Raw genomic sequence first — 24,784 nt, forward strand, 5'->3', positions numbered from 1 at the left:
CCTGTTATTCTCATTGTAGTGTTAAGGAAAAGGATAATACAGGTAAAGTGTTTTGTCTAAGGTTACCCAGATGGAACCAGGCAAGTTGTCTTTCAAACTCATTTTAGAGTGTTACCCTGTCAAGGCCCCACCCCCACCGCATGCTGCAGTGACTGCCTGTAACACCAAAATGAAATGTATTCAATCAATAGATCCCTGTTGGGTACTTTTCTCTCCTACTAAAGCAGCAATCCCCTAAAAAATAAAAATCCAAAATTGAGGAACAGAAACTCTTCAAAATACCAGAAAAACCTTCTCAACAGGAACAGAAAGATGGTTTGAAACAGCTCTTCCAAAGTTTCCAGGAATATTAGCTCTCCACCACCTGGCAGCATTGGACTCCCACAGTATCAAACTTTTCACATACATACACCTTTTCCCGCCTTCATTTTCTTACTAGTTCCCTAAGTGAAGTGCCTGGTTTGGCCACTCATCGTCCCCTACATCACTTCCTGAGTAACCTCCAAAGTTTTCACACGCATGACTTCCGTTTTCAGCCCACCCTTCACACTCTAGATCCACATATCCGTGTATCCATCCAACACTTCATTAATACACATGATAAACTTCTCAAACTCAACATGTTCAAAACTCCTTAGCTTAACTTTCAAACATTCCAAGAGTCAGGGCTCCAATCTCCACCTTTATTATTTCTCTATTTTTTCTTGTGTCTTTAAAATCTGTCTTCTTGCTTATGACTGCCACATTTTTATCTCCGGCCCCGAGTTTTCTACTTAGATCCAGGTTCAGGATTCACCTGCCTACTATCATCCTGCATAGATTCCAATGAATTCTAATAGAAACAGGACTCAATGTCTTCATTTCCCACTCAATATCCCCTCACCCCCCATGGCCAATCCATTTACTATTAGTTTTTTAAAATAAGTGTTCAGAATACACACATGTATCTCTGTAACTGTAAAGTATTTCTAGAAGGATAAATAAGAAACTGATCATACTTCTCACTACATGCTCTTATACCTTATGAATTTTATACACCGTGAATGAACTACCTATTTAAAAAATTAACAAAAAATTCTGTTATGTTTCTTGAAGGAAACTGAGGACAGAAACTGAAAAATGTGAATGAGAAGGTGATTTACATTTCACTCTATATCATGTGCACTATCTATCTGAAACATTAAAAAAAAAAAAAGCTGTTCATTCCACAAAAAACTGTATTAGCAACTCAAAATACAACTTGAAATACAGTACTTTAAAAATCTATTCCCTGGAAAAATAGTTTCACCTTGTCAGCAAGATTCATAAGAAGACAATCCATAATCATTTCATCAATGACTCTTTCACTTGACAAGCAGATGTGAGGTTAATAGTGTATTATGGTCAGTCCATCTTTGAAATAAAGATAGTATACTCCTGGGGTAAGAATGGGGGACACTGAAAACTATGCAAAAACTATATTGGCATAGTTTCTTAGGTGATGATTTTTTTTTTTTACCATACCACTAACAACTAAGAAGAAAATGAAAACTTTCTGGCAATGTATTCTGCCCAACTTGCACTATTTTATTAGTTCTGCTTCACAATTTCCAATCATCATTACTGTTACGGATAGAATCGTGTGCCCCCAAATTCCTATGTTGTAGTTCTAATCTCCAGTAACTGAGAATGTTACCTTATTTGAAAATAGGGCTGTTGAAGATACAATTAGTTCAAATAAGGTCATTAGGGTGGGTCTTCATCCAGTATGACTGGTGTCCTTATAAAAGGGGAAAACTAGGACACAGTGACAGACACACAGAGGGACAGTGACCTGAAGTGACACAGAGAGAAGACAGCCATCGACAAGCCCAGGAGAGAGGACTTCCCTCACAGCAATCAGAAGGAGCCAACCTCCTCCACCAAAAAACTATTAGAACTAAGAAATAAATCCACTAAAGTTTTAGGATACAAGATTAATGTACAGAACTTTGTCATTTTTCTATACACTAACCACGAACTATCACAAAGAGAATTTAAGACTCCCATTCACAACTGTATCAAAAAGAATAAAACACCTGGAAATAAACTTAACCGAGGAGATGAAAGACCTATACTCCGAAACGATAAGACAATGATGAAAGAAACTGAGAACACAATGAAAAGAAATTCCATGTTCATGGATTGGAGAAATATTATTAAAATGTCCATATTACTCAAGGCAATCTATCAATGCAATGCAAACCCTATCAAAGTACCCATGCCATTTTTAAAAATTTTATATTTTTCAATTGAAGGATAATTTCACACATGACATTTTGGCATCACTGACTCGATGGACATGAGTTTGAGTAAACTCCGGGAGTTGGTGATGGACAGGGAGGCCTGGCGTGCTGTGATTCATGGGGTTGCAAAGAGTCGGACACAACTGAGCGACTGAACTGAATTGAACTGAGAACAAAAATCCTATAACTTCTTTGGAACCACAAAAGATCGTCAATAGCCAAAGCAACCTTGAGAGTAAAGAACAAAGCTGTAAGATATCATGCTCACTGACTTCAGACTATACTACAAAGCTATGGTAATCAAAACAATATGGTACTGGCACAATAACAAATAAATGAAACAGGATAGAACACCCAGAATAAGCCCACACACCAATGGCCAATTAATCTATGACAAAGACAGCAAGAACACACAATGGAGAAAGACAGTCTCTTCAGCAAGTGGTGCTGGGAAAACTGGACTGCTACATGTAAAAGAATGAAATTAGAACATTTTCTCATACCATACAGAAAACTAAACTAAAAATGAATTAGAGAACTAAGTATAAGACCACAAACCATTAAACTCCTAAAAGAAAGCACGGGGAGAAGACTCTTTGAAACAAATTGTGATATTTTTTTGGATCTAGCTCCTAACACAAAGGAAACAAAAGCAAAAACGAACAAATGGGACCTAATTAAATTGAAAAGCTTTTGCACAGCAAAGGAAACTGTTGACAAAACAAAAAGACATCTTACTAAAAGAGAGAAACGTGCAAACAATAAGATGGGTAAGGGTTTAATAGTCAAAATATACAAAACGTTCATGCAACTCAATATCAAAAAGATAAACAAGCTGATTTAAAAAAGGACAGGCAATGGGAATTTGGTGTATGATTCAGGGAACCCAAACCGGGGCTAACGACCTAGAGGGGTGGGTGGGGAGGGAGATGGGAGGAAGGGTCAAGAGGGAGGGGACACACATGGACTTATGGCTGATTCATGGTGAGGTTTGGCAGAAGCCAACAAAACTTTGTTAATCAATTATTTTTCAATTAAAAATAATTTTTTTTAAAAAAATGGGCAGAAAACCTGAATAGATACTTTCTCAAAGAAGATATATGAATGGTCAAAAGGTACACATGATATGATGGTCATCACTAATCATCAAAAATGCAAATCAAACCCACAATATTACCTCACACCTGTCAGAACGGCTATCACTGAAAAGTCTTACAAATTAATGTTGGTGAGGATGTGGAGAAGAGGGAACCCTTGTATAATGCTGACGGGAATGTAAATTGATATAGCTACTATTGAAAATATTTAGCTACTATGGAAAAGGCTGTATATTGTCACCCCGCTTATTTAACTTACATACAGAGTACATCATATGAAATGCCGGGCTCGATGAAGCACAAGCTGGAATCAAGACTGCCGGGAGAAATATCAATAATCTCAGATATGCAGATGACACCACCCTTATAGCATGATGCAAAGAGGAACTAAAGAGTCTCTTGATGAAAGTGAAAGAGGAGTGAAAAAGCTAGCTTAAAACTCAACATTCAAAAAACAAAGATCATGGCATCCAGTCCCATTACTTCATGGCAAATAGATGGGGAAACAATGGAAACAGTGACAGACTTTATTTTCTTGGGCTCCAATATCATCACAGATAGTGACTGCAGCTAAGAAATTAAGGACGCTTGTTCCTTAGAAGAAAAGCTATGGCAAACCTAGACAGCATATTAAAAAGCAGAGACATTACTTTGCCAACAAAGGTCCGTCTAGTCAAAGCTATGGTTTTTCCAGTGGTCATGTATGGAAGTGAGAGTTGGAGTATAAGGAAAGCTGAGAGTCAAAGAATTGATGCTTTTGAATTGTGGTGTTGGAGAAGACTCTTGAGAGTCCCTTGGACTGCAAGGAGATCAGTCAATTCTAAAGGAAATCAACCCTGAATATTCATTGCAAGGACTGATGCTGAAGCCGAAGCTCCAATACTTTGGCCACCTGATGCAAAGAAATGAGTCACTGATGTTGGGAAAGACTGAAGACAGGAGGTGAAGGGGACAACAGAGGATGAGTTGATTGGACGGCATCACCGACTCGATGGATGTGAGTTTAAGCAAGCTCTGGGACTTTGTGATGGACAGGGAAGTCTGGCACACTGCAGTCCACCGGGTCACAAAGAGTCAGACACGACTGAGTGACTGAACTGACTGACTGACTATGGAAAAGAGTATGGAAGTTCTTCAAAAACTAAAAATAGAATTGCCATATGATCCAACAATTCCATTCCTGGGTATACAGTCAAACAAAATGAAAACACAAATTTGAAAAGATAAGTGTACTCTAATGTTCATAACAGCACTATTACAATAGCCAAGACATGGAGGCAACCCAAGTGCCCATCCACAGATGATTGATTAAGATGTGGAGAAGGAAATGGCCACCTGCTCCAGTATCCTTGTCTGGGAAATCCCATGGACAGAGGAGCCTGGTCTATGGGGTCGCAAAGAGTGGGACATGACTAAACCACCACCATATATATCTATATCCATATATATAAAATTTCATATATTTATATATATAAAATCTCACATATATAGACAATGGAATACTGCTCATTCATCAAAAAGAATGAAATTCTGCCATTTGCAGCAATGTGGATGGACCTGGAGAATATTATACTTGGTGAATTAAGTCAGAGAAAAATAAATACTGTATGATATCACTTGCACATGGAATCAAAAACTAATACAAGTGAATATATATGCAAAACATAAAAATTCTCACAAATACAGAACTTGTGGTTATCAGCAGAGAGAGAGGGGGAAGAGAGGGGTATGGTATTGAGAGGTACCAACTATTATGTATAAAATAAGCTTACAAGTATTTATCATCCAGCACATGGATATACAGCCATTGTTTTATAATTTTGAATGGAGTATAATCTATTAAAAAATATTGAATCACAGTGCTGTACGCCTGAAATCAATATTGTAAATCTACTAACTATACTTCTAATTTTTTTGGAAAAGGAACCAATCCTACCATCACCTTGCTCTCAGACCTTTAGCCTCCAGAACTGTGAGACTGTCACTTTCTGTTTTTTAAGTCACCCAATTTGTGGTACTTTGTTATGGCAGCCCCAGCAAACTAATACAACTATACACAGAATTAATTATAAATGACTAGTCTGTTTGGGAGACTAATCATTTTAAGAGACTTGAAAACAACTGACATAATGTCAACTTAAAAAAATTTTTCATTAAAAATTAAATCTTCTAAGATATGGTGCTTTATTTACCTAAGTAGGTTTCCCTAAATTCTGAAATATTTTGATATTCAAATTAGGCCATGATATCTAAGCATTTAAGTTTTTTGGTCTCACTGAAGGTGGACTCAAATATTTCTGAAAGTTCATGAATCTCAAGAAAAAACATTCTACCACAAGTGATGCAGCATGGACACCAGTCATCTGCACAGAGTTTTCCAAACAATGCAGAAGTTCCCAAGTTTGGGTGATTATTGAAAATAACCTGGGAGAGACACAGACCCACTGACCTTACCTGAACCTACTCAGAATCTCTGAGGAGGGTTTTAGAAGTGTATTTCTCCAATGCTTCTCCACTGCTCGAGGTCTGTATAACAACTAGGTTGTTTCTGTGTTGGCTCTTTTTTTTTTTTGGCTTTTTTTTTTTTTTTTTCCCCAGTGGGTTTTGTCATACATTGATATGAATCAGCCATGGATTTACATGTATTCCTGTGTTGGCTCTTTTTGAGTCAGTTCACCTAGTCTTTATTTGCACATTTACCTTTTTAAGCCCTATGCAGAATTTTCCATCACCACACGAACTCACTCACCCTTTTCCTCTTGATATTGCCTTCTTGGAAGAAATCAGGCCAATTGTCTTACAAAACACATGACACATGCCCATAACGTCCCTTCCAAAAATTTATTCAGCATTTACTAAGCAATATGCAAATTAGTTAGGAACTGGGGATAAAGGTCAGTCAAACTCATCAAGAAGATACACTGAGCATGCTGAACAATTAGAATGCAAAAGGTTCTGTGCCATCAAGACCCACCCTGGCAATGTCCAGGGTCTTGCACCCCTAGTTTAGCAGGAGTTGAGGGGCAGGGGTGTGAATAGGAAAAACGATTCCAAGGAGACGGAGTGTGGACTGACACGGGCAGGATGCACTGGGCAGACCAACAAGGCTGGGTTCCTTTCTGGTTGAGGAAATGGTACGTTCACAAAGTTACGAGAACTTGCCCCTTATTTCTGGAGTATGGCTATCACAGAGATGCACCTAGGAGTGTGCAAAAAATAAACCACAGAGAAATGGCATGGTCATCAGAGACCTTCTGTATCTGCTTAAGATGATCTGGTTTCAATTTCAATACGATCAGATTTACACTTTAAAGACAACTAATCCGCTAGGACCACAGACAACAAATGACTTAGGGAAAGACAAAGTCAAGATGATGACGGCTTTTTAGCACTTTCTTGGCAGCTAACATCAGATGTCACCTCTGTAATTTCCTCTGTCTTCTCACCTCCTCTCGTTCTCCGTTAGAGTTAGAATTTCCAAGCTCAGCACTTAAAACAAGAAGCATACTGATCGAGAACCTAGTCCTTGGTTAACTGGACTAAAATTTATTTCTCAGTGCTTCATTAACTCTGGAAATTCTACTTTCTCTGCAGTTATCTTAGGATGACTTTTTTCCCCCTGTAAATAGTTTAAAAATTTAGAAAAATCATTTAAGTAGGAAAACAACAAATCCCATATGATTTATACATCAGAAATACCAGCAAGAAAAATAGCTGAATTTCTAGCACTGGCTTTTTTTTTTTGGCTGCCTTTGCCACGTTTAGAAATTATATTTGTTTATGCCTTAGAGCTGAACCATTTTTATTTAACAACCAATTATTTCATGCTCAAATTTGAGACAAAAATTGTGTCTCTATTTCAACAGTTTTGCCATTTGGCACTTAATTATCCAGAAGTATGATCTGGCCTTCAGAAATGCATGATTAAAATATGATCTAAATGAAAAGCATTAAATTATATTTAGTAGTTTCACTAAGCCTATATTATTGTAATCTTGATGCTTTGAAAATCTGTGCCTCACTACAGCATCCCAGCAAACAGGGACAAATGCAAAGAATTTTCATCATTATATCAATTTTATTTCTTTAAAATCTTCCAACATCCCCTGTGATGCAGGTATTTTTATCCCTGTTTTAAACACCAGGCAACTGAAGTGAAGTAAAGCATCTGGTAATAAATGGTACTCAGATATGTCTGACTCCAAAGTCTATGCTCTCTTTTAATGTGAGTAGAAAGCTTCACATTAGTATAAACCACTGATTCTCAACCAGGGGTGGCGTTGTCCCGTCCCAGTGACTGTTTGGCAACACTGGGGACATTTCTGGTTGTCCTCTCTTGGTGGGGAGGGCAGGAGCTATGGGCACTTTGCAGGTAAAGGTCAGCAATGCCGCTAAACATCAGCAATGCACACAGTCCCCCACAACCAAGAATCATCCATCCCCAAACATTAAAAGAGCCAAGGCTGAGAAACTATAGTAAAAACAAAATATTTCTCAAAATATCTTCTTACAAAAGTATTACTACCCCCCCCCTTTTTTTTTCTGAAATCACTGTTTAGAGTCAATGAAAATAGCTTTAAAGCATAACTAGATATATGTGTATTTAATACATATATGCATGAACATTTTTTCTTTTTGGCCATACCATGGGGCATGGGGGATTTTAGTTCCCCAATGAGGGACTGAACCCGAACCCCCTGCATGGAGGCATGGAGTCTTACCACTGGGCCAGCAGGCAAGTCACTGTACACACATTTTTAATGTATCTGAAAACTCTTTAGACTGTAATTGTGACAGGATCCTCCATGGAACTTTGGAGGCTTCAACCACAGAAACATCGTTATACACTGTCCTATAGATGCACAGGACTGGAAAAATTTTCATTGATGTGTGACTGTTCTGATCTTTACTTTGTTTAATAAAAGATGCAAGGGGGTGCGGGGGAAGAAATGCTGGCTCAGGAAAGCAGGGAGAACAGTATATTGAAACATTATAAAGTAGACTTTTTTTTTTTTTTTTAAATAAGAGGCACAATGAAGCCACACCATGAGGCAAAAAACTGCTTTCTTGATTTTATTTTCAAAGTACACAAGGTCACAAAACTAGAGCAAGTTTTTGGCTTTGTTCAAACCAAACTTTGTTCTTACAAATTTCAAAATCTGCACCATTGGATATTTAAGCCAGAAACTTGAAATACAAAAAAATCATTTTTGAAACTGACACTTGCAGTTCTCTACTTGCATATGTGAAGTGTCAAAATATTTCTTCTCAGTAGTACAAGTGTATTTGTCACAAAAATTCACAGTTAGGAATGAGAATAAGAGAATCAGTGAATTGCGGCTCTCTCAACACTTGTGTCATAAAATAAGTTAGTAGAAAACAGAGTTCTTTGGAGCTTTTAGTGTTTGAGGTCTAAACGAAACTCAACTGACATTTACCGCGCTCTGAAATTACAAACTAGGGTATTTTGCAAAACTAGATTTTAATTAACAGTGAGAAGCCAAAACAACAAACGTGTGTTGGTGTTACCTTTCATAAGACAAACAGAACCACAATTCACCAATTTATATATTGTTCTTTCCTATTTCTATTAGGTAGAATTTGTGCTCAGTTATGAACCATTTTAGTGTCAAATGAGTAAAAAAGGTCTAACTACAGAACACGTCGCCTTTATTGCAAGAATATCCAAAGGCATTTGAAATATTAAAACTTGCCCAGAACATTTATACTACTAAACACAGAAATATTATAAAGATATATATATATACACATATATATAATATATGTCACAAGCCACTAAAAAGTTAAAATTGTGCCAACATTTTCTACAAACTACTCCTTACATGACACATCAAAGCATTAACCACAAAAAATATGAATTTTTTTTCTTTGCACCCTGGAATAAGGCCATCTGAAAGCCCTAAACACTAAGGAGATGAAAAAGATTAGAAAAAAAACTTTAAACGTTTATATAACTTCAAATTTACATGCTGCACGCACAGAGAAAGACAGAATAGTTAAGAAGCCATACATTACAGGACTGGATATCCAACTTCATGCAATGAATTCTTTTCATGTTTAATCAAACTGTCTTATCTGCCCCTGTTACCTGCTACAAATATCCAGAACTCAATCCTAAAAATCATCTTTTTAATAAGAACCAGATCTTCATACCAATAATATAATTGTGTTTCTTGAATTAACATCCCCGTAAGACACACTCAGTCTGTGTTTCCATTGCAATGACTCCATGACAGTCCAAATTTAAAGGTTATCTGCCTGGAGTAACTGGTCAGTTTAATCAATATTTTTTTTGTTTTTGATTTCCCAACAGGGAAATATTAGTAAGGTTGCCATATGAAAACAAACACCTGTAATCTACATATTCAAAACACAGAATGATAACCTCTATATTTCTTTTAAAGGTACCCCAAATAACTCAAAAAGATGGTGTCAATTCTCTTAGGTACAAAGTGGAATGGAACAGCTTTGCTTTGATGGTTCAGCACTGTCCTTGACTGACATTTCAAAATGCTTGAATAATAATCTTTTGTTGACTTGCTTGATGATTACCAACAGTAATTCTGAACAAATATTTGATCTCTAGTTCAGTGGAAACTATCAGTCAGAATTATTTAGGAAGCTGTCAGCACTATCTGACTTTTGGATTCACTGAAATTTACGAGTAGCTGGAGATTTAAACTGAAAACTGAGTTCTGTCCTCCAAACTCAACCACATCTAACAGGTCTCTTGAGGTCATGGCCTTTTTTCCTCTGACCTTGTTTTTCAGGCTGTAGGTGCTAATGGACCTGAATTGGAAGGAAGCATTCTGGAAGAGACTCTACAGCCAAATCCTAGATTAACTGCGAAGTCTAAGGGAAGAGAAACAACGGGGAGCTTCCCAGATGGCACTAGGGGTTAAGAATCCGCCTGCCAACGCAGGAGAGATGCAAGAGATGTGGATTCGATCCCTGGGTAGGGAAGATCCCCGGAGTAGGAAATGGCAGCCACTTCGGTATTCTTGCCTGCAAAGCACTTTCAGAAGAGATTCTACAGTCAAATCCCAGACTAACTATGAAGTCTAAGGTAAGGAAAGCCTTACCTATGTCCACTTTTTGTAGGGATTTCTACGTATACTGATAGAATACTCTTCATTACAAAACTGGGACGAGGAAGGACCAAAATTCTTATTAGTGATGTCTGTGCTCAGTTATTTACTTCTATAATACCTTATACATTTTATTCATATAAAACAGATCAGAGCTCTGATATTCAAAAATAGTTATTATTATAAAATCAGAAACACAGTCAAAGAGTGTAGGGGATGTTGACATTTTAAAAACTTTACATGAGCAACACAATCAGTTACCTTGTATGCAAAAAGAACAGGAAGAGGCAGACTGAAGGTATGAGGATAGATAGGTATCACAGTGATGCACTTTCAGGAACAGTACCTTCACCTCTAAGCACCTTTCAGGTGATAGCTAGCTCATAGGCACCAGAAATTCGTAATAAAACTAAATTACCCAAAAGGCACAGATGAAAATGTTAACATAAGTATAAAAGCAACATTATGTAACGTTAAAAACCTATGTTAAAAATGCTTCCAAATATGTAAAACTATACATGAATCCATTACACATTCAGCTTTAATTTGCCATTAAAAAATGTATACAATACTCTGCCTAATCATAAATACATGCCAACATTAATGTGTAATGTAGCATTTACCACCACAGCACCCAAAGAGATGAACAGAAACCAACTCCCTACTAAAATCTAGGGAAAAGGTTTTAGAGCTAGTGAAATAATTTATTGCAGACCTTATTACTTTAAAGAAACTGTTGGCTCATTCTACTAAATCCACACTCCCTCACAATCTTAAGGGAAATACAATAAATTCACTTTCATCTACTAAAACAGTATTTAACACATTTGGCAGTAGGAGTATTTTTCTAATTCCTTTTCCTTTCATTTCTCTCTTTTTTTTTTTTAAAGATTAAGTCACTTCCACAAAACTAAGACAAAACTTTTCCAAGCTCAACTTGATTTTCTGAAACTACACAAGACATGTTGGCCATACAATAGCAACTGTACATCCTCCCAAGTCTGAAATACAGAATTGACAGAGGACACTTACTAATTTAAAATGTAGTTTATCATTCTAAGTCTATGAAGAAAATATCCTCCAGGAACTGCATTCAAGAGGGTAAATTTCAGATTACCTTTCTAGAACATATAATATGCAACACCATCACAAACACAAAAAACCAAACCAGGAAAACAAAAAATTCTTCAATTTAGAACCAATAATTTAGAGAATGACAATCTGTAATTGCCAAACAACAAATGAGTTATAATTTTTTTTCTTATTAGGCAAATGTCACCTAAAGCGCAGGACCAGCATTTACTTGGGAACTGCAAAATACTATACATCTTCGATAGCAGGTCACTGTTCTGCAGACCACCACAGGCCTCGGGCCACTGGAACATTAATCAACAAAATCCATCCTCACTATTGCACCACTAGTGTCATCAACAGCAAATTTTCTAAATGAATTAGATAAATGCTCCTTTAATTTAGCATACCAAAGAGCCTACTATGTCCCTGCCAGCAATCTATGTCCCTGCCACTCACGGCAATCTATCCGTTAAATACTTAAGAAGTCATTTAATATCCAAGGCTTATGAATTACACGGAACTAGGTGATTTCTAGAACACTGTAGTGTTTTCTAGTTATTAGAGACATTTCAAACACAAAGCTTTCAAAGAAGTGAAAACAAGAACAAACGCAAATGCATGTAAGTATTTTTGCCATGAATCTTTCTTTACCGATTTTGAGGGGGTTAGGGGAACACTACTGGGTCACATAAATTAAGTAGAAAAAAAGCAATCTAAAAACAATGGCAGAAATTTTAGATGATTCAAGTATCAACTTGGTGTGCATGAAAGTTCACCAATTTCCTTCTTCACCTCTGATTTCATATTCAAAGTGCCACATCTGACTTAAGTATTGATATTCAGAAACCTATAAAGTCAAGCTCTTAAAGGAAATATTATTTAGATAGTGAGTCTGTCCTCAGAACTTCAATGCCTTTACTATTTCAGTATAACCAAACAAAACTTTTTGATGTATTATTCTTACAGTTTTGGGTTAGCTGTTTTTTTTTTCTCATGTATTTTGAGGCTGGTAGCAAAATGTACGGGTGTTCATATTCCCAGAGGAGAGCACGGGTGAAGAGCACAGAGGCCCTACACTATGGACCCGTCCTTGCTCTGCGCTGGAATCATCACAGGCACCGCCCCCATCCTACTCAGATTAGGGGCAGCTACCTTAGCGGGCGGGAGCGTCGGACTCTGAGGAGCGCGTTCCAAGTCTTCACTTGGCACTTGGTTGTACTGAGTCTTGGAATATCCTTCCATGTTGGACGGGGACATGGATCCCAGGGATGAGTGATTGCTGCCGATGTAGCTTCTGGCAGTGGACGTACGGCTCTTGGGAGGAGGCACGTCTTCTCTAGAAAGCGAAGATCCCAAAGAACGTTTCTAAAAAAATCTTACACTATGTGAGCTGTGAATCAGGGGCAGGGATGAGGGAAGGGCCGCTATTTAAGCACCAAGTGTGTAAAAGTGTGAGTGACACACGGAAAACACATTCAGGAAGGCATGATGTCATCGAGTGTGTGTTTGGCCCGAGATTATCAATACAGAGTTTCTATCTTCACACACAATGCAATGTGGTTTTTACAAAAAGGCATGACTCTGTAATGTTGTCTCACAAAGAACAAACTTCAAATATTTTCATATTCTAGTATCACTGATCTAGATAATCTGGTTATAGTTGTGTAATACTTCATAGTCAATAAACCGACAGATATTTCAACCAAAAAAAAAACCAAGATAAAATATCCTTTTTATTATGAAAGCTACTCATCTAAGACTTTAGCTGAAAACTTAGCAGATTTAAGTTTGCAAAACCTGAGAAGCAGGCATAAGAATTTTCATAATAAGCACTGACATAGAATATATATCTGAGTTAACTTCTGATACACTTCAAAAAGAAAAATGCCAGACCCCACCCCAGACTCAGCAAATGTCAATTTTCTGGGTGTTACTTTGGTCATATGTTGTCATTTTTACAACTTCTATAATTCAATGTTGTAATTCACTTCTGGTTAAGATCTACTGGTTTAGAGTATTTTTAAAAAATTAAATCACATTATCAATAGATCTGGTAACTAGCTACGTCACTAGATACAATCAGACCTTTAAAGATGTTAACCAACATCTTTAAGATGTTAACCAACCTTAACATCTTCATTTCTTAAAAACTTCATGCCTGTACTTTATTGGGAGAAGGCACACAGTCCTGAGATAAGCATTCGGCAGTGGTTCTTAAAGTAGGGCCCAAAGTAGCAGAGAGGGTGGTTGGCTCCACACACTTGAAATAAGTACATACGCTTTCAAATGTGTTAAGGGGAAAACCTACAGCTTTTCATCCAGTTCTCACGCAGCCAAATGCTTCAGATGGTTAAGAGAACTAACGCTTTAATGATGTAATAAATTCAGTATATCAGTCACCTCCTGTGTCACTTAGTTACCTGATATCATGGTGAACCTCCTTTTCGTATTTTTCTTCTCTGCGCTTTTTATGACAGCAAAAGACAATAAGAGCGATAAGCACGAGCGCAAGCAAAGTTCCTATCACAGCTCCTGCAATTGTCCCGGCTCTATTTGAAGCTAGAATAAGATGTTAACGAGAAAATAATTAATAGTAAAAACAACACAAAACAAAAATACTTTTTACCTAGTCATATTGAAGGTAATGATACATAGTAACAGATCGATTTCACTGCCAATATTAACTTTAAGAGACAAATTAGCTAGCTTTTCCTCGTCGGGGAAAATTGACTAAACGAACTTTCTTCTGAACTGTATAATCTATTTCAAGGATAAAAACAATAAAATCACTCTGAAAGATTTTACTATTCACAGCTGTCTAGGTTGGCATAAGAATGTTCTAAATAATTCGTCCTTAGTCGCATGCATGCTAAATCACTTCAGTCGTGTCCACCTCTTTGCAACCCCGCCTGCCAGGCTCCTCTGTCCATGGGATTCTCCAGGCAAGAATACTGGAGCGGGTTGCCATGCCCTCCTCCAGGGGATCTTCCCGACCCAAGGATGGAACCTGCATCTCTTACATCTCCTGCACTGGCAGATGGAATTTTTTTTACCACTAGAGCCAGCAGGGAAGCCTCACTCACGTGGGCTCAATATGGCACAAGAATTAACCTGACAACTCTTGCCTCCATGATGGTGCTACAATAATGAAGGTTTTATTAATAAAATGTAGTGCTTCTTTCCCTTCCATGTCTTAGAAAAGCGAGTAACCAAGCCAGAGTGCTTTGCTCAAAGGCAGCATCCCACTGCCCATCACACACACTTGCTGATGGAACCAAAGGCGACTGCAGAAACATCACGAAACCACCTCATCAGAGCACAGAGAAGATGCTTACGAGGAACGACGTCCAGGCGCAGCAGGCACTGGTCAGAGCCCACTCTGTTTCGGACCGTACAGCTGTATGTCCCGGAGTATTCGGCGCTGGCGTTTTTCACAGATATAACAGGGGACGTCATTTCTATGGGAAGAAAGGGGGTGAGGGAGCAAAACCCATTTTTATAGTAACAGACTGCTGAGCTTCTAGTAAAGGCAAACCCTACTTGGTTGACAATCCAGGTAAAAGTGAGACAAACTGAAGCGAGACGCAGAACAAACGCAGCAAGACACGTGCATGTCTCCCGAAGGCACACCACTGCGCCTCCGATTCATTCACGTCAGAGCCAAAGTAATCATGAACCCTTCGGTCAGGCACAAAGGCTCTGCTGAAACAGAGCCACACAGATTATAAAAAATACTCCGTGGCATGAAAGCTCTTAGGTGCAGCAGCAAGATCTGCAAAATGCATCTCATCCCCCAGACAGAAGAGACAGAAACGCAGAAGGGGTCCCACTGTTCCGCCTCTGAGTCTGAAAAAAGACACAGAGGTGGAGAGAGATCCTACGGAGGACAGGGGGTGGAGGGGGATTAATCAGTTTGAATAGATTGATTATAACACATAGACGAGCAATCAGATTTAACACATTTGAATCATCGTGCATAGTGTCACACAGCTACCTTGCTTTGTTTTTACAAACATGCCATGTGTAAATAACCATATCTTCAACCTGAATCCAGCCAAAACACTCAAGATCCATCTCTCCTTGTAGCTTAGCCACTAATTTATGCTAATGAGGTTTCCATCAATATTACCAGTAAGTAAAAATATACACCAAAGAAATCAATGATAATATCCTAAACAGTTATAAAATGTCTCTTCATTTATACTACGTGACACCAAGCTGTCATTATAAAACACTAATTCCCTTAGAATCCTGATTGCCCTGTCTAGGAAAGGGAAGAATTGGGGATTAAAAAATCTCTACATCTCTGCACAAATCCTACTAGGCTGAAGTTCAAATCAGTGGCACAGAATCAAGCTGTATAATGAGCAGCACCTGGTAACCACGAGGTGGGCAGTTTCTGCGAGTCGGACAACTTCTGCCATTCATATCGTAGAGGGAGAGAACCTTCTTTGGGCTCACATTTGAGTTTAAAGTCATTTCCAATTTCTTCTGATCCATCAACGTAACATCTTGTACCTGAAGGCTTAACTAAGAAAAGACATTAAGTTATAAGTTTGTACAGGAAAACAGAATGTATATTTCTAATGATGATTTAAACAAACATAGCATGTCGCAAACCGCTAAATCAAGAGCAGCGGTCCTGGGTTTGGAGTGGACAAGACTGAAAGATTAAAACAGGTTGCCAAGGCCAGTTTCCTTAGCTGCGTCCGGCACAGAACATGCGAGAATGAGCTCAGGCAAGCAGCCATTGCGTTAAGAGGCCAGGCAGCAGCTCAGACGCGGGTCTGTGCCCCTCCATCCCACGGGGCACATCTGAAAGAAGCAAGAATGATGCGGCCTGGCCTACTTCAGGCCCAAGGACACTTCCCCTACAGTCCTAAACCTATTCTTCTACTTGGACCTTGACAGGCAGCATAGTTTTCCGGGAGTATGCGGTCCTCTTGGAGTGTGTGTGCACTGTGACATCCTTCTGTTAGCCCACAATCAGGGGGTGTATGATAAGGTATGCTGATAGAAGGGACAACTCACATAAGAGCAGCAAGGGCCAATTACATTCCACAGTTACAGCAATCCAAGCCCCCCCAGAGAGCAGTGTTATAAAAAGGCAGTTCTGAGATTATGCTCCAGGTCTCTCTGGGGTACTGTTTAGAGCAGCTGCTAATAGCTCCATTACATGCAACCCGCCTCAATACTAGTTAACACCTTGGCAGCTCATACCCTCTTGCTGAACTGCATCACCGCTATAGGTTGCTTCTGCTTCTCTGTGAGTCATATAAATGAAACACACAGTATGTACATTTGCTTCTTTTATTCATCATAAGGCTTCTGTTATTGTTTTTCAGTTGCTCAGTCATGTCCAACTCTTTGTGACCCCATGGACTGCAGCACGCCAGGTTCCTCTTTTGTTCACCATCTCTGGAGTTTGCTCAACTTCATGTCCATTGAGTCGGTGATGCTATCTAACCATCTTAGTCTGTGTCGCCCCCTTCTCCTCCTGCCCTCAATCTTTCTCAGCATCAGAGTCTTTTCCAGTGAGTCGGCTCTTTGCATCAGGTGGCTAAAATATTAGAGCTTCAGCATTAGTCCTTTCAATGGAGTCAGAGTTGACTTCCGTTAGGATTGACCGGTTTGATCTCCTTGCTGTCCAAGGGACTCTCAAAGAGTCATCTCCAGCACCACAGTTTGAATGCATCAGTTCTTTGGTGCTCAGCCTTCATGATGGGCCAACCCTCACATCTGTACGTGACTACTGGAAAAACCACAGCTTTGACTAGATGGACCTTTGTCGGCAAAATAATGTCTCTGCTTTTTAATATGCCGTCTAGGTTTGTCATAACTTTCCTTCCAAGGAGCAACTGTCTGAATTTCCTGGCTGCAGTCACCATCCGCAGTGATTCTGGAACCCAAGAAAATAAAATCTGCCACTGCTTCCACTTTTTCCCTTTCTATTTGACGTGAAGTGATGGGACCGGATGCCATGATCTTAGTTTTTTGGCATGTTGAGTTTTAAACTAGCTTTTTCACTCTCCTCTTTCACCCTCATCAAGAGGCTCTTTAATTCCTCTTCATTTTGAGATTGATCCAATTGATCCATGTTGTTGTATATATATCAGTTGTCTGTTCTTTCCTATTGTTGAGTTGGATCCCATTGACTGTAACATAAATTTGCTTGTTCATTCAGATATTGATGAACACTGATTCTGTCTGGGGGTTACTACCAAAGTCCAGTTAGACCAGGAGCGGGTGTGAAGTCAGTGGGAATCAGATGGACCGGTAGGGGGGAGGCACTGTGAGAAACAGTGGCATGTCACTGGAAAGGCGGCGAGAGAGTCTGAAGGTCCGGAGAAGAGTCTTCAAGAGCAGAGACCAGTTCTGAGTCTGATGCCGTTTCTGCAGCAGGATTAGGAGAAGCGAAGATTAAACTGGAGATGAGGACAATCCAGCAACCTGAGTCCCCGCAGTGCAGGAGGAGCAGTGCATGTGTCTCTGGCGGCAACAGTGAGGAGACAGCTGCAGGCTGGAGTTTACCATCGCTCCACTCCCTTGGGAGAGCAACCTTCCCAGAGAACCTCGACCTGACTACCTGCAGCCACCCTCCCAGTCTGATCAACAGCAGGATTGCTTTTTTCTTTGTTGAGTCTTTCAAGTCCTGGTTGGGCTTTTATTTTTTCACTACTAAGAATAAATGTGAATGGGTTTTACAGTTTTGCACTGTTATAAACAACACTGCTTGTTAAGTGCTGTTCTTTCTATGTTTTCCTCTTTCACATCAGGTTAGTGAATGTTTAACTCTATAAGAAAATGTCAAACTGTTTTCCAAATCTGGCTGACAGAATCTGTCATATCCAGTGGGGCCTCTTTAACTAAGGGTGTTCATCATGGTCTCACTTCACACATTGCTTGATAATTCTAAATTTTAATTGGATTTCTCCCCTTTGTCTGTTACAACTTACACTTTTTAATAAGGATCAACAGATGCATTTAACTGCATTGTTGATTTTCCTAAGCAAATCTGTTTCTTTTTCACATCTATCAGCTGCCCTGGATACTACATCATTTGGACTTCTGAATCAGTTTTGCACAAGTATTTCATCCTTTGAGTCTTCAATGAAATGAGTCTTGTTCTCCATTTTTTCAGACTACCAATAAATCCTTTTATTACACAGACCAGCAGTAAGTGAGATATTGAAGCAATGCTTTGGACATCAAGCATCTATTGGTAATACAGCATTCTAACCCTAAACTTTTTTTCTACTGAAAATGTCCTTCTCCCAAACATATCCAATAATGGGCGGTTATTTACAGCAGCTGCTCAGGAAGTCAGGGTTTCACTGAGTTTGAGATTTCAAGATACTCCATCTACAACAGAGCAAGATTTTACCAACACTAGGTCTGAGTGAGTGTCGCTTAGGCGTGCAGGTGTGCCAAGCTGCTTCAGTCACGTCCAACTCTGTGAACCCCATGGACTGTTGCCCACCAGGCCCCTCTGTCCATGGGATTCTCCAGGTGCGAATACTGGAATGAGTTGCCATATCCTCCTCCAGGGGATCTTCCCAACCCAAGGACTGAACTCGGCACTCTTATGTCTCCTGCACTGGCGGGCGGGCTTTTTACCACTAGTGACACCTGGGAAACCCCGCCTAGGGGTGGCTACCTGCTTTCCAAAGGGAGGAGAAAGGGCAAGTCTTTTACATGGCAACCCCAACCACTAACCATATTATAATTTTACCCATCCCAATATAGGGAAGATTAACTCTTAATCCATGGCACCTTGCTGGACTGAAAGATAAAACCAGAAAGGGAACAAAGATCAAGTTTTATCATCTAACATTTCTTCGGTCTGGGGCTCCAGGATACCCAGTCATTGTCCTCAGAACATAGGTCACCATGTTCAGTGACAAAACCAATAAATAATCCTTCTCAGCTAAAGATCTATGACTTCCAACTTGCACTTGGTTGGGATCCCACCAATTTAGTAATGCTGTGTTCCATCTCTGTGTTATATCATCATCCCTCCAAGCTAGGGGCCCACTACCTCAGACTACAGAAAATACTCTAAATCTCTGTTTGGGACAGAATATACTTTTATCATCATGTCATCCACCCAGGAATAGTATTTTTGCTTCATTCAAAATACCTTGACTTCTGGTGAAATCCATGCATAGATGCTAAAAATCAATAGGCAAAAAGTTTGAGGTGAAAGGATATTTGCAAAGTCTCAAAGTGGCTCTTCCACTGGGATTTTTTTTTTTTTAAGTTTTCAAACTTTTATTTTATATACAAAGAGCTGGTATTGGGGACTTGGGAGGGGGGGGTGGTATTTTTCAGTCCCAGAGGGAAAATTAGTAATTTTATAAAGGAGAAATCTATCAGATAAAATTTAAACCAAGTGATCATGGTTAACAATAAGGCAGAACAACATGTGCCCCTTGACATTAACTTGAGCAGACTAACAGGGACATCAGCTCAGCATGGACCTTTGACTTGACCCGGGTACAAAAGGGCATTAATGGGAAGCTGTGAAATTCAAATTAAGCCCATAGTTAATAGTATAGCTTCAATACTAACTTATTGGTTTTAGTAGTTGTATTATGATTTTGCAAAATGTTACCATTAGGAAAAATTAGGTAATGGGTACACTCTCATGAACTTTCTGCTAGTTTTGCAACTTGTCTGTAAAACCAAAATTATTTCAGAATAAAAAGTGAAAAAAAACAAATAAATCCCAGTGTTGACTGAATCCCTGCACATGCCCCTCTCATGGTGCGGGTGCAATCTGAGTACACCATATACACCAAAATAGCCAAGTCTATTTACACCAAAAGGGTCCCGGTAACAGGTTTTCCTGGAGTTCCCAGGGAAGGTGCTGGCAGTGAGCAGCCACCACACTCACCCTTGTCATCATCAGCCCTGTCTAGCTCCTTTATTGAGTTGCATCCACATGTACAGTTGGCGCATCTGAAAGAGTAGGGCGGGCCCTAGCAACAGAGCATGGGACAGCAACACACCACCCCGCATACCCAGACAGCTAACAGCCATGCCCCTTTGTGTCTGTACACACCCGGGGCTCTGAACAAGCTTTCTTTTTTTTTTTTTATAATTGTTTTTTGGCTGTGCCATGCTGATCTTAGTTCCCCACCCAGGGATCGAAGCCACACCCCCTGCAGTGGGAGCTCAGGGTCTTAATCACTGGACCACCAGGGAAGTCCCCGAACAAGTTTTCATTACTATGGGGACGCCGTGGTGGCATCTACAGATTTTAGACAAGTAAATCAAAGTATCAGGCCGAGCCTCTGAGAGTGAAGCTCAGAGGCTGCACAGTCTGGTCTCTATAAAGCACTTGTTTAATCTTTCCTCCAGACTGCCTAAGCAGTATTTTCAGGAAAAAAGCAAACAGTTCTAAGTTTCTATCCAGCTCTCACTTTTAAGAGAAACTTCTAGTGTCTTCTGCCACAGTGGCCCTGACTCATCTGAAAACATGGAGGAGAGATGGAGAAATTCTCCTCTGGCTCTGAGACAGTCTCAGCAGGTCACAGGTCATCCCCGCTGCCCCCTTCAGCCACCACTGGCCCCCCTCTCTCCCCTCACCCCTGGTTCAGTCTCTACCTCCCGCCCTGGTTTGACACCAGGGCTTGCCTGGCCACGGTGATCCCACACAGAGCGAACAAAAGGAGTTAGTGTCAGTGCTGCCCACCCATCCAGGCCGAGGAGGAAGATGTCAGAGGTGTGGGGCTTAATGTAAAAGGCCATCCCTCCTGCCCAACAGTCAAGGCTGCCGCCTCGGGTGTGCCTGGTCAGAGTCTGCGACAGTCCCTACGAGATCTCTCTTTCTCTCTCTCACTCACACACACACACACACACAGGTACAGAGTATCTGTCCACATCTCTTTCGGGAACATGTGCCAATCACATCTCTCCCAGTGTACCTGCCCCCATCAAACAGGGACTCCACAGTAAATAATTCTGACAAATATGTATAATCTGCTTGGTACCTCAGGAACCAGTTAAAATTCCACATATATCCTAACTCCACACTTCCTGGAAAGCAGTGAATGTGGCCCCCCCAGGCTCCTCTGTCCATGGGATTCTCCAAGCGAGAATACTGGAGTGGGTAGCCATTCCCTCCTCCAGGGGATCTTCCCAACCCAGGGATCCAACCCATGTCTCCTGCACTGTAGACAGATTCTTTACCATCTGAAATCACCAGGGAAGCCCCAAAGAAGATACACTCAGGGTTATAATTTCAGGTATGCCACGGTCTGGGATAAGAGTTCAGACAAGTTATTAAACTTTTACCAGCTCCCACATTTATAAAAAAGAAAGGCAACTCCACGTTTGCTGAATGTAGACACAAAAGGCTAGAATTTCCAATGTTACCATATTGCCTTTCCCAGTTCCTCTTCAGGTTCACTTGCTTTCATACCATAGACATATTCTGAATGAGTTCCACTCAGCATGGAGTGCCTCTTACCAGGATGCCCTCGATGATGTTTCCAGAAGACTGCCTTATCAACCACAGCCCTGGGAGTTGTTGCTGGGATGCACAATAATTAGTCTCTACTGGCTTTTTTTGGGTTCCAAAATCACTGCAGATGGTGATTGCAGCCATGAAATTAAAAGACACTTACTTATTCCTTGGACGGAAAGTTATGACCAACCTAGACAGCATATTAAAACGCAGAGACATTACTTTGCCAACAAAGGTCCGTCTAGTCAAGGCTATGGTTTTATCAGTGGTCATGTATGGATGTGAGAGTTGGACTATAAAGAAAGCTGAGCACCGGAGAATTGATGCTTTTGAACTGTGGTGTTGGAGAAGACTCTTGAAGAGTCCCTTGGACTGCAAGGAGATCCAACCAGTCCATCCTAAAGGAGATCAGTCCTGGGTGTTCATTGGAAGGACTGATGCTGCAGCTGAAACTCCAATACTTTGGCCACCTGATGTGAAGAGTTGACTCATTGGAAAAGACCCTGATGCTGGGAAAGATTGAGGGCAGGAGAAGAAGGGGACAACAGGGGATGAGATGGCTGGATGGCATCACCGACTCGATGGACATGGGTTTGGGTGAACTCTGGGAGTTGGTGATAGACAGGGAGGCCTGGCGTGCTGCAGTTCATGGGGTCGCAAAGAGTCGGACACGACTGAGAGACTGGACTGAACTGACCTGCTCTAAGTGAGTCTGGAATCCAACACACTTAACCCCTGCTCAGTTCTCTAAATTAAAAGAAACAAAAGGTAGAAGCTGATGTGAGGGAGACTTGTGTAGATGAGTTCTTTCCAGGGATATGGAAGACAATTCCAGCAATCAGCATTTCTGATGTAAAGTGGGTCCCCAAGTGTCCCTGAAACCTGACACCTTAGGTCACATGGGAATTTACCGTCATATAATAGTGCCAGACTGTTGAGATTTTCTACATGGCAGCTCATTGTACTTTTGGGCAAAGCTACCACAGCAAGGTTTTAGAAGTATATTTCTGAGCAATACCTTTCAGAGTTTCTCAGTTTGCAGGGCTTAAGGGTGCTTGTGCATGACCACAGAATCTGGAGAAGGATAATAAACTTTTCAGTCTATGATCTTCACAAAGCAGTTTATACTTATTCTCCTTCTTAACTGTCCTGGAGAGCTACGTCCTAGTGGGCATCTGTCTAACCTCCTTACTTTTAAGGATGAAAAAATCGTGATGTTCAGGGAGGTTAAAGGACTGTCTGAGGTCTAATGGCCTTACCCCAATTCAATATTCCAGCTACCATATTCCATCTCCTCTACTCTAAATACTCCAACTATTCATCATAGAAATCTCACTTATTCCTTGGGACATGCAGTTTGATAAAGCTTAAAGCACACATCACAATTTTGAGGTGAATGAGACTGCATAGAGATTTAATGATAATTATTTTTATGTTTCAAAAATGTCGGCTGAGGCCCAGGAAATGAAGAGGTTTTATTTAATTCCCAGGGCAAACCTGAGACCAAGGCAAAAAGTCTGGATCCCCTCTCCTGCCTTAGGGTTCATCTCCCGTATCACACGACTCCTTCGTTCACTTTCAAATGCTTTCATGAACTTCACGAAGAAGCTGTTCACTTATTTTTTCTATGAAAAAAAAAAAAATTTGCCAGCTCTATGTTTTATGCTATTTGAGGACAGTATGTCAAACATTTAAACTTACTACTCTAGAATTCTAAGTTTTGTCTCATGTAAATGCTTACAGTACTGTGATCCCTTATCCTGTTAATAATTAACACTGATACAAATAACTTACCAAGAACTGTCAGCTGAATCTTCTTATTTCCAACACCAGGAGCTTTTTTCACTTTGCACTGATATGTGCCAATATCTGACAACTGTAAGTTTGTCACATTTATTGAAGCATCACCAGATTTGAGATCGTTGCTTGTAAAATGTACTCGTCCTTTCAGATCTTGATAGTAGTCATCATAAATTTTGTCTCCGGAATATAAAATAATCTGAAAGAAAGCCAAAATAAGACAAAGAGAAAACAAGCAAGCAAGCGAACTCCCTGTCTTGTTAAAGGAGTTCTGTATACAGCACAGTACTGTAGGATCCAAAAGAAAAGAACACAATATCCTGAGGAATCTACAATTATTCACACCACAGGTTAAGAAAACGGAAGGAGGATGTGAGGGCGGTCTGTTTGCAACATCTGTCAGCCCACTGATCGCCGGGGCTGATTCAGCTGATCTGGCTGCTAGATTAGCCCCTTCCTCCCTCACCACTCCAGGAGCGCCCCTCCCAAAGCGGCACACTCGCTGGCAGATGAAGACCTTCCCCGACAGAGGAGGACCGGTCTTCAGTCAAGGGTATAATGGGTAGCTGTGCTCTCCTACTAGAATCTCCAAATGAGCTCTCAAGAAAACAGAAAGAGGCCACTATGACCCTTAAGTATGGTCACACGCGGTCATTACAGACGGGAAAGCAAGACCCGACATGATTAAATACAGCCCTCTACGCGAGCCGTTTGGGGAGACCCACAAGAGCGTGGGTTTGTGAATTCTTATACACTCTGCTTCTCAGCTGCCTCAGAGAAAGAAGTACACCAATCAACTGTATAAAATCAGGTTATCAACCACCACCACTACACCCCAAAAAGGGATTAACCTCATGCGAAGAGTTGACTCATTGGAAAAGACCCTGATGCTGGGAGGGATTGGGGGCAGGAGAAGAAGGGGACGACAAAGGATGAGATGGCTGGATGGCCTCACCGACTCGAGGGACA

The 24,784-nt window shown here is 40.3% G+C and overlaps 1 protein-coding gene and 1 long non-coding RNA gene across 7 annotated transcripts in view; both read right to left on the reverse strand.

The window, feature by feature from the left end:
* Window positions 1-24,784, reverse strand: part of CXADR (CXADR Ig-like cell adhesion molecule) — a 69,917-nt gene that overhangs the window by 14,362 nt on the left and 30,771 nt on the right. For 3 of the 5 annotated variants that reach the window (XM_061134159.1, XM_061134158.1, XM_061134160.1), the window contains exons 3-7: window positions 23,810-24,014; window positions 15,919-16,074; window positions 14,880-15,002; window positions 13,965-14,103; window positions 12,697-12,880 (exon numbers count right to left, since the gene is read on the reverse strand). In XM_061134159.1, the coding sequence (XP_060990142.1) occupies window positions 12,697-12,880; window positions 13,965-14,103; window positions 14,880-15,002; window positions 15,919-16,074; window positions 23,810-24,014 (807 nt within the window). Of the gene's footprint in view, window positions 1-8,419; window positions 12,881-13,964; window positions 14,104-14,879; window positions 15,003-15,918; window positions 16,075-23,809; window positions 24,015-24,784 lie in introns of those variants that run through there. The other 2 variants (XM_061134157.1, XM_061134161.1) reach the window with 2 other exon arrangements.
* LOC133050046 (uncharacterized) lies at window positions 16,093-23,768 on the reverse strand. Of its 2 annotated transcripts, none has more exons than XR_009691523.1 (3): window positions 23,034-23,768; window positions 22,019-22,133; window positions 16,093-17,937 (listed from the first exon to the last, which is right to left on the reverse strand). It is a non-coding gene; the product is annotated as an uncharacterized LOC133050046 (long non-coding RNA). The 2 variants fall into 2 exon arrangements; XR_009691522.1 differs by having other exon boundaries at window positions 22,019-22,205.

This window comes from Dama dama, chromosome 31 (assembly GCF_033118175.1).
Source record: "Dama dama isolate Ldn47 chromosome 31, ASM3311817v1, whole genome shotgun sequence".
Taxonomy (NCBI): domain Eukaryota; kingdom Metazoa; phylum Chordata; class Mammalia; order Artiodactyla; family Cervidae; genus Dama; species Dama dama.